This window comes from Scyliorhinus torazame, chromosome 5, assembly GCF_047496885.1.
Source record: "Scyliorhinus torazame isolate Kashiwa2021f chromosome 5, sScyTor2.1, whole genome shotgun sequence".
Classification (NCBI taxonomy): Eukaryota; Metazoa; Chordata; class Chondrichthyes; order Carcharhiniformes; family Scyliorhinidae; genus Scyliorhinus; species Scyliorhinus torazame.
In genome coordinates, this window is record NC_092711.1 from 102,902,826 (window position 1) to 102,913,975 (window position 11,150).

An 11,150-nucleotide genomic window follows, 5' to 3' on the forward strand; every position below is an offset into this window, starting at 1 on the left:
TCATTCAGCCTCTACTACTCCCTTTCTCCTTCCTTCTCGCAGAGTGTCAGAGTCTGGTGTAGATTCAGGCCAATTGGTAGGTTCCCTTCCCTGAAGGACATTAATGAACCAGTTGTGTATTCACAACAATCCAGCAGTTTTCATGGTCACATTTTCCCAGTGCCGGCCCCACAAATGACCCGATTCATTCAGCTCAATTTCACAACCTGTTTTTGTGTTTTTGTGGGTTCTGTCTCACTCCCTATTTTTCATTTTAAATCCGGTTCACAGGTCATTGGAAGAGGATTTGCAGTCGGGAAACTTCATCACATCAGGATCAGCACCAGTTGCTCCATTTACCGTAATGTGAATGTCATCATACTTTGAACATGGAAGGAAACAGCACCATTCACAGTGGGGAGAAACCGTACACGTGTTGTGTGTGTGGACGAGGCTTCAGTCGATCATCAGGCCTGTCGAGACACAAGCGGAGTCACTCTGGGGAGAAACCGTGGAAATGTGGGGACTGTGGAAGGGGATTAATTTCCCCATCAGACCTGGAAACACATCGACGCAGTCACACTGGGGAGAAACCGTTCTCCTGCTCCAAGTGTGGGAAGAGTTTTACTATTTCTGCCAACCTGCTGAGACACCAGCGAGTTCACACTGTGGACAGACCATTTCAATGCTCAGACTGTGGGAAATGCTATAAAAGTTCCCAGGAACTGATGCTGCATCAACGTGTTCACACTGACGAGAGACCGTTCAGGTGCTCTCACTGTGGGACTGGGTTCAGGCGATCATCCCTACTCACTGTACACCAGAGGATTCACAGTGGGGAGAGGCCATTTATCTGCTCCAAGTGTGGAAGGAGATTCACTCAGTCATCTGACCTGCTGACGCACAAGAGAATTCACACTGGGGAGAAACCCTTTACCTGCTCCACGTGTGGGAAGGGATTCACTACCTCATTCACCCTGCTGAGACACCACCGAGTTCATACAGACAAGAGACCTTTTAAATGTTCAGACTGTGGGAAGGGCTTTAAAAGTTCCTGGGAACTGATGTACCATCAACGTGTTCACACTGACGAGAAGCCATTCAGATGCTCTCGCTGTGGGACTGGGTTCAGACGATCATCACAACTCACTGACCACCGCCGAATTCACACTGGCACAAAACCTTTCACCTGCTCCGAGTGTGGGAAGGGATTCACTCAGTCATACAACCTGCTGACCCACCAGCGAGTTCACACTGGGGAGAGGCCGTTCACCTGCTCCCAGTGTGGGAAGGGATTCACAACCTCATCCAGCCTGCTGAGACATCAGCGAGTTCATAAATAACTAGAGTGATTGGAATTTTCCGTTAATCACACCCAGGACTGAACCGTGTTCATTGGGGTCTGGTTCTGCTGATGTTAATAAACCCCAGCCCACTTACAGGGACTCGTATTCTGGCTAAAAGTCAAATAAATTATATTTGTGTTAAATACGCAGTGTGTTGGAACTTTTTAATATCTCTGACACAAGTTAGTCTCTTTCAAAGTACTCTCGCTCTCCCCTGTCTCTTCCATCCTCATCTCCAACAAGACGTGTGAGGAGCTTGTGGAGCTTCTTTGTGACTGAGATTGAGTAAATCCGATCAGCTGCCTCTGCTGCTTCCCTCCCTTCCACGAGCCCACCGGACCAAACTGTCTCTAAATGTCATCCTTTCCCGAGCCCTGAACCCACATCTTTCTCTAGTTTCTCTCCCATCTCCCCTCATGCCCTCTGAAGGAATCTTTAATTTATAGAGATCTTAACCTGTCGAACTACGCCAAGTTTGGGGGAAGCTTAGTTGATGAATCAAGTCCTGGCGCAATACGACAAGTTATAAGATTTGTACTATTTATAGACTGTGTTAAGTTGTTTGATTCCTTGTATTATTCGACTGTGTATAGTTGAAGGAATTTATATCATCTCTGCTATTCAGTTATCAGTAGCACTTTGCGAATACTGGAACTCAGCAGAAATTTGCAGTATAAACTCCTCAGGTGCCAAAAAGAATTGTTTTATTTGTAGTCGCTTGATTACAATTTGAAAGTCATTTAAAAGGCAATTCGTAGACAATTCGAAGCTTTCAGACAATTACAGACATTATCTTTTTTGCTTAGGCAGACAGCTCGAAAGTAACTTTTAAAAGGTCAAAGTCTGGCAATGAAACATGAAGAGAGAGAGAGAGCTAATCTTCAGCTAAACTCAAACTGAAAGTCAAAAGTGGACTAACATCACTGACACAGACTGTTAGGCTGACAGAACCCCCAAAGACATCTCCTAAAAACTAAACCAAACCTAAAATGGAGACTATAAAGGACAAAACTGACTAAACTAACAGAAAGACAACACAAAGACATCTCCTCAACACACACACCCCCAAAGACAATACACTACAGACAACACACTTAAAAGACAACAAAACCTAAAATGGCGGGGAGAAACTTTTTAGTTATACACTTTCATATCTGTCTTAAGTCATCTAATTACACCCCAATATAATCCTAATTGGTTTGGGTTAGACTCAAACACATTTGATTTGATGGCAAGCCGTCCATCTTCAATGTGCAACATCAGCTTTTCTGACCCAGCTGTTATCTGCATTGTGAACAATGTTGCTGTGTATTCAGTCCCTGTCCTTGACAATTAGCACAAGCAGTGTCAAATTATCTTGCAACTGTGCTGTTTTAATGTCACACTGTCTTTGAAAATATGCATTTGCCAGAACAACGGACTTTAGTAAAAGTGAATTATGCTGTATAAATGGGTATTAAAACTGGGGCTCAACATTTATGCTTAAACAGCTATCTTTTACCTATACTAGTTGTATTCGAAATACCTGGCTTCTACACTCTCTCAGAGCTCATCTTGTCCATGAGACCCAGCTCCTGCTCCATCGACCCTATTCCCACAAAACTGATCACCCAACTTCCCCATGTTCACTGACTTTGTTGAATCTTTTCACTATCAGGTTCTGTCCCTCCCCTTCTGCTGTCATTCTACCCTTGTCAAAAAGCAAGCCCTTGACTCCACCATCCTTACAAATTACTGCCCCATCTCCAGCACCCCTCTCCTCTCCCAAATCCCTGTTCATTTTTCCCAGAACGACATGTTTGAATCCCTCCAATCAGGTTTCTGCTCTGTCACCGTGCTGAAACAACTCTTATCAAAGTTACAAATGACATCCTCTGTGACTGTGACAAAGATAAACCTCCCCTCTGTCCTCAGCCTGTCTGCAGCCTTTGACAAGGTCAGCCACACCATTCTGCTCCGTCACCTCTCCACTGTCACCCAGCTGGGTGGGGCTGCTCTCTCCTGGTTCCATTCTTCTCCATCAGAGTCAGAGAATCACTTGTAATGTCTTCCCTTCCCACTCGCACAGTTACCTCTGCTGTTACCAAGGGATCCAGTCTTGTCTCCTCTTCTTTCTTGTCCACATGTTCCCACAATAACACCATCTGGACACAGTGTCAGTTGTCACAGTTACACTGACAGCTCCCAGCTCCACCTCCACCACCTCTCTCCACAATTGTTAAATTCTCAGCCTGTTTGTCTGATATCCAGTGGTGGATGTGCAGACATTTCCTCCAATTAAATATTGGGAAAACCAAAGTCATTGTTTTCATTCCCGAGCTCCCAGCTCCATTCCTCTCCCTGGTAACGTCTGACACTAAACCAGACCTGTTTGCACACCTCATGTTTGAATCCGAGATGCACTGCTGGCCCTTGTGTCTGTGTGTCCCAGGCTTTCTCAGTCAAAATTATTTCAAAACTTTCCCCACAGAGAGATCAATCATTCTCCTTTCATAATCAGATACATGGAATAAGTCATTCTGAAAGATCTCAAGATTGTTACTTTGAATTTTTTGTCTGCAAATCCTCTCCCTCTAACTTCCAGTAAAAGGAGTTTAGAGGTTTTCGGTGTAAATGCAGGATAGAAATTCAGGACCATTCTAGTTTCTATGGTGCATTCTCCCAAATCTATGAATCTCAGTCCCACACACACCTCCACCTCTCTGCTCATTGTTCCAGATTCAGTCTCCAGTCTCCTCCTGATTCTTTTCCCCTCTCCAGATTCTCTCTCCTCCTGTCCTTAAACTGGTGACTCAGACTGTGGCTCAATCCCACTCCTTCACTCTCATCCTAACAAATATCCCAGCTCACAACAACAAATCATCTTTAACAACTTTATTAGTAATTTCCAATATTGGGAAAGATTCACCTTTTCCCAATTGTGGAGAACAGAAATCCAGCGGGCAGCTCAGAACTTCCTCCTCCCGGGACTGTTTTAACAAGCTGCATGTATCTGAGTTACATTTATAGACTCACTCACTCAGTGATCAGATCTCACTGAACTATGTCACAAGCTGTGTCTATCTGAGTTACATTTATACAGACTCACTCACTCAGTAAGTGATACGATCTCACTGAACTACAACAGCTCTATTTATAATTAGTTGTTAACATAATAAAATGTCTCAAGCAGTTTCACAGGAACATGAGGACACATTGGGTCAGATGACCAAAGAGTTGGTCAAAGACTTCAGTTATAAAGAGGGTTTTAAAGGTGGAAAATTAAGTGGAAAAGTGGGGAGGTTTAGGGATGAAATTCCAGTGATTAGGGTCCAGGCAGCTAACAGCCCCCAGTTGGAATGTGAGTAAAATCAGGGATGAAGGACATCCGGAATGATGCTCTATGTATGTGGGCCTCATAGCCCAGGCTCAAGGCCCAAATCTAAACTTTGGGACAGAGTTTGACCATCCCTGGTCTCAGAGAAAAACAATTCCCCGATAAACATCTTGAAAGATCTTGGTTTATTTATAACATAAAAAGTTCGGACCAGTTGAGTCCTCCTGTGCACTCGATGGGGATTGACTTTAACAGATTTAAAATCCTCTGGATCTCAGGGTTACATCAAGAATATGTTTTAGTCGAGATTTAAATATATAAATATTGAAAAACTGAATAGAAATGGGGACAGACAGCAGCTCGATCATTTCAAAGTGAAAAATGAATGGTCTCCGTTTCAGGTGGGACTCCTTCAGAATGAACACTTCCCACCAGCAGCACCAACCCCCCTCCCCCTCCCTGTTCACTGAACATTCCTTCACCCACTCATCCTCCCACTGCACATCCACCCAATGGCCCCCAGCCTGGATTCACATTCAGCATGAACTCAGTGAAAGGCTGAGCTGGCCCCGGGATGTAAGAACGGACAAGAGCTGGAAGTGGTTCCAGTCAATACAGTTTGTACATCATTATTAAATAAAAAAAACTTCATATCTTGTTAAACCCCCATTTCAGACACTTGGTGAATTACAATTTGGAGCCCAGACCCTTCCTGTTGCTTCTACTTGGTGGATCATAGAATTTACAGTGCAGAAGGAGGCCATTTGGCCCATCGAGTCTGCACCAGCTCTTGGAAAGAGCACCCTACCCAAGCCCACACCTCCACCCTGTCCCCATAACCCAGTAACCCCACCCAACACTAAGGGCAATTTAGCATGGCCAGTCCACCTAACCTGTACATCTTTGGGCTGTGGGAGGAAACCGGAGTACCCGGAGGAAACCCACGCACACACGGGGAGAACGTGCAGACTCCGCACATACAGTGATCCAAGCCAGGAATTGAACCTAGGACCCTGGAGCTGTGAAGCAATTGTGCTAACCACTATGCTACCGTGCTGCCCTGTGTGGTTTCAGCAGAGGTAGAGACAGGCTGCTCACATCCCTGCTCTCACTGCCCAGAGGCTTGTCACAGAATCATAGAATTTACAGTGCAGAAGGAGGCCATTCAGCCCATCGAGTCTGCACCGGCCCTTGGAAAGAGCACCCTACTCAAGCCCCACAACTCCATCCTCTCCCCTTTATCATCATAACCCAACCTAACCTTTTTGGACACTAAGGGCAATTTAGAATGGCCAATCCACCTAACCTGCACATCATTGGAGGGTCTCCACCCTCTGGCTTTCAGAGCTCCGGAGGGTCCTGGGACAGACTGACCCATCTGTACCTGTGCCAGGCAGATTCAGCTGGAGACGGGGCGGCGTGTTGGATACTGCCTGTGGGTTTGGGGACAATGGGTCTAAGGTGGGAGCCCTTTGCTGGAGATCAGTGACGTGTTGACAGTATCTGTCATCCTGTTCAAGGCAGCAGACATCTCCTGCACGGCCGAGGTCATGACCTACACTGACCCATTTCAGAGCCGTGCTTGAAGCTCCATGGAGGCAGCCACTCTCTCCATGACAGACAGTCTCTGGAACCTCCTCCAGCCCTACAACCCTCCAAGCTCCCTCACTCCTCCAATTAGGGGAGAAGGTGGCATCGTGGTAATGTCACTGGATTAGTGATCCAGAGGCCCAGTCTAATGCTCTGGAGACACGGATTCAAATCCCAAATCCAATTAACAAACCTGGAATTCTAAAGTTAGTCTCAGCGGCCGTGACAACTATCATCGATTGTTGGGAAAACCCATCTGGTTCACTAATGCCCTTTAGGGAGGGAAATCTGCCGCCCTTACCTGGTCTGGCCTCCATGTGACTCCAGACCCACAGCAATGTGATTGACTCTAGTGCTGAGCTGGCCACTCAGTTGAAGGGCAATTAGGGATGGGTAACAAATCCCGGCCTTTCCAGTGACGTCCACATCCCATAAAACAATCAAAGAAAAAATCCTCACCCCCTTCAGCTCTCCCGACTTGCTTCACTCCACCATTGGCAGAGGCACCTTCTCCTACCGAGGTCCTGAGGGCTGGAAACCCCTCACTAAACCGGTCTCCTTACCTTTTCCACCCAGCTTCTGACCCTCTGTGAAGGGTCTCCGACATTTTAACCTGTTGATGGGTAAATCCCAGTTGTTGTTGTCGCTGCCTCACATTGGAAAACTCAGGAATGTCACAAAAACACTCGGAAACTTCAGACCGAAGATTCTCAGCTGGAAACTTCACCTTCAGTCAGGAACAGATCACAGCTTTGCACCAATCTCTGATGGACAGCACATTTTGTAAAAAAATTCACCATCTAATAATGTTCATAAATGTTTAGTGAGGGGTTTCCAGCCCTCAGGACCTCGGTAGGTGAAGGTGCCTCTGCCAATGGTGGAGTGAAGCAAGTCAAGGAGCTGAAGGGGGTGAGGATTTTTTTTTTGATTGTTTTATGGGATGTGGACGTCACTGGAAAGGCCGGGATTTGTTACCCATCCCTAATTGCCCTTCAACTGAGTGGCCTGCTCGGCACTAGAGTCAATCACATTGCTGTGGGTCTGGAGTCACATGGAGGCCAGACCAGGTAAAGGCGGCAGATTTCCCTCCCTAAAGGGCATGAGTGAACCAGATGGGTTTTTCCAACAATCGATGATAGTTGTCACGGCCGCTGAGACTAACTTTAGAAATTAGATTTTCTGCTTATTTCTAATATGATAAGGGGGCAGCACGGTAGCATTGTGGATAGCACAATTGCTTCACAGCTCCAGGGTCCCAGGTTCGATTCCGGCTTGGGTCACTGCCTGTGCGGAGTCTGCACATCCTCCCCGTGTGTGCGTGGGTTTCCTGCGGCTGCTCCGGTTTCCTCCACAGTCCAAAGATGTGCAGGTTAGGTGGATTGGCCATGATAAATTGCCCTTAGTGTCCAAAAGTGCCCTTAGTGTTGGGTGGGGTTACTGGGTTATGGGGATAGGGTGGAGGTGTTGACCTTGGGTAGGTTGCTCTTTCCAAGAGCCGGTGTAGACTCGATGGGCCAAATGGCCTCCTTCTGCACTGTAAATTCTATGATAAAATGTCAGAAATTCATTGACTGGGAATAGAATGAGCTCTCTCTGGCTCTCAGTAACAAAGCTTCCACAGCAGCTTGCTGGGTGACACACACAGCACAGGCCTGTTCTCTCTGTCACAAACCCTGGAACCAGATTTCTAAACTGGAGAAGGTTGGATCTGACGACCCGAATATAAACCAACTGTCTGAGTAAAGGTTAAAACGGTTCGACAGGAAAATCACTTTGGACAGGAAAGATTTTCAAAGTGATCGATGCTGGATTCAGACTAACACCAAACACTCTGACTGGATCCAGAGGAAGGAGAACACAAGAGACTCCAGCCCCGGAGATCAGCTCCATCTGTCCGAGTGTCTGATCCGGGATCAGTAAACCATTCCGAGGAGACTGTCACCTCCAGCCCCGGAGATCAGCTCCATCTGTCCCAGTGTCTGATCCGGGATCAGTAAACCATTCCGAGGAGACTGTCACCTCCAGCCACCGGAGATCAGCTCCATCTGTCCGAGTGTCTGATCCGGGATCAGTAAACCATTCCGAGGAGACCGTCACCTCCAGCCCCAGAGATCAGCTCCATCTGTCCGAGTGTCTGATCCGGGATCAGTAAACCATTCCGAGGAGAACGTCACCTCCGCCCGGAGATCAGCTCCATCTGTCCGAGTGTCTGACCCGGGATCAGTAAACCATTCCGAGGAGACTGTCACCTCCAGCCCCGGGGATCAGCTTCATCTGTCCGAGTGTCTGATCCGGGATCAGTAAACCATTCCGAGGAGACTGTCACCTCCAGACCCGGAGATCAGCTTCATCTGTCCGAGTGTCTGATCCGGGATCAGTAAACCACTCCGAGGAGACTGTCACCTCCAGCCTCGGAGATCAGCTCCATCTGTCCGAATGTCTGATCCGGGATCAGTAAACCATTCCGAGGAGGCTGTCACCTCTGCCTGGAGATCAGCTCCATCTGTCCCAGTGTCTGATCCGGGATCAGTAAACCATTCCGAGGAGACTGTCACCTCCAGCCCCGGAGATCAGCATCTCCCTGATCCGGGACCAGTAAACCATTCTCACATGTTGTGGGTCACATGTATTTCCTGCCGATTTAGCTGGTGTACCAAATCTACACTGTCGCTTTTTCATAAATTGCTTTAAAATTACCAATGACTTGGATCCCCTTTTTGGGTAAACTCTTGACTCCTGGACTAAAATCTTGCAGTTTCCAGCATTCATCACGACAAAAAATGAAAATCGCTTATTGACACAAGTAGGCTTCAATGAAGTTACTGTGAAAAGCCCCTAGTCGCCACATTCTGGCGCCTCTTCGGGGAGGCTGGTACGGGAATTAATCTTGTTGACTCTAAACACAGTTGTAAAGGAGCCTTTTGTCTGTATCTCGGAGCTCTGAACCATGGAAGAGAGTGACTGGGGCATGCTTCTTACACACCTCAGGGTTAACCCACACATTCAGTTCTGGATCTGATTGACAGCAGCAAAAACAGCTGAATCCAATCCCTGGAGACACACATGAAGTCGCTGGTGTCTCAGCATAAGTTGTAAGTCAGTGAATCCATTCCCGCACTCGGGGCAGGTGAACAGTCTCTCCCCAGTGTGAACTCGCTGATGCATCACTAGGCCATTGCTGCTTCGAAAGCTCTGCTCACAGTCAAAACATTTAAAAGGTTTTATATCAGAGTGAATTTGTTGGTGTTTCAGTAGGTGATAAGACTGAATGAATCCCTTCCCACACACAGAGCAGGTAAACGGTCTCTCCCCAGTGTGAATTCTCTGATGTACAGCAAGTTCAGATGATCGCCTGAAGCCAGTCCCGCAGTGAGAGCATCTGAATGGTCTCTCGTCAGTGTGAACACGTTGATGACAGGTCACTTCCCCGGAAGTTTTAAAGCACTTCCCACAGTCTGGACATTTAAAAGGTCTTTTGTCGGTGTGAACTCGCTGATGTTTCTGCAGGTTAGATGTAGCAGTGAATCCCTTTCCACACAAGGAGCAGGTGAATGGCTTCTCCTCACTGTGAATGAGTTGGTGTCTCAACAGATACTTTTTACTTTTAAATTTCTTCTCACAGTCAGAACAATTGAAAGGTGTCTGATCAGTGTGAACATACTGGTGTGTCAGCAGGCTGGATGTCTGAGTGAATCCCTTCCCACAGGTGGAGCAGGTGAATGGCCTCTCCCCAGTGTGACTGCGTTGATGCATTTCCAGTTCAGAAGGGTAACTGAATCCCTTCCAACAGTCCCCACATTTCCACGGTTTCTCCATGGTGCCGGTGTCCTTGTGTCTCTCCAGGTTGAATGCCAAGTTGAACTCTCGTCCACACAAGAACACATGGACGGTTTCTCCCCACTGTGAATGGTGTGATGGTTTTTCTGTCTATGTAATTGGTTAAAACTCTTTCCAGTCAGTTCACTGGAACATTCACTGTCTGTGTGCGTCTCTGTGCTTTTCCAATCACACTGATGTTTGAAATCTTTTCCCACAAACTGAACAGACAAACATTACTCCTTCCACATTCAAAGACTGTGATATTCAGGTTCTAAAGAATTGAGTGACTCTGTCAGATCTTGATGTTTGGTTTGAGTTTTCTGTCGGCCAATCCTCCACTTCCAATATCCTGTAAAAAGAGTTCACAAAAGCCATCACTGTCAGTCCAGGATAGAAATTCTGAACAGACAATTCTAATTCCTCTGGAACATTTTTCCCTCTCTTGTTCCCCCAAAGCTGTCAATCCCAGTCCCACACACTCTCCCTCCTCCCTGGGCTGAAATCCAAACCCATCTCACCATTTCTTTCCTCCACTCCCAGTTTTCTCCCTCCCTCTCCTCTGCCTGGGTTCAGTTCTCCAGCTCCTGTCTGCAGATTGACAATAAAATCAATGGGTCTTATTGGGGGATTGGGGCCTCCACTCACCCGCCTGAGTCCAGCGTCAACCTGCACTGCGCATGCTCCAGCTAACAAGGGCTGTGGAGTGATTGACGGCGGATCACGACCAATAAGAAGAAGGTAATCCGGGTCTGGATTTACCCTGCAGCCGGCCGCCATCGTGGGAAAGGAAGTGGGGTCTTTTGTTCTTGGAACGGATCGCTGGGGCGGCCATCTTAGGATGGGAAGAAGGAGTGGGCGGGACTTCGTCCCCTGTGACAGTCCCGGGGCAACCGGCGACCACCACCACCTTGAGAATGGAAGTCGGGTTTTTTGTTCCTGGCGTGGAGCGCTGGGACAGCCATCTTGGTTAGGGAAGAGGGAGTGGGCGGGGCTTCCTCCCCGATGACAGACCCCGGGGCAACCGCCTCCATCTTGGGAATGGAAGTCGAGTCTTTTATTCTTGGAGCAGAGCGCTAAGGCGGCCATCTTAGTACGGGAAG

At 47.5% G+C, this 11,150-nt stretch overlaps 1 protein-coding gene across 1 annotated transcript in view; it reads left to right on the top strand.

The window, feature by feature from the left end:
* The window catches only part of LOC140419273 (uncharacterized), a 48,587-nt gene extending 47,119 nt beyond the window's left edge, over positions 1–1,468 (top strand). Inside the window, exon 4 of the mRNA XM_072503113.1 lies at positions 383–1,468. Within this exon, the coding sequence (XP_072359214.1) occupies positions 383–1,322 (940 nt within the window). The 3' untranslated portion in view covers positions 1,323–1,468. The remainder of the gene's footprint in view (positions 1–382) is intronic.
* Positions 1,469–11,150: the final 9,682 nt, after the last annotated feature.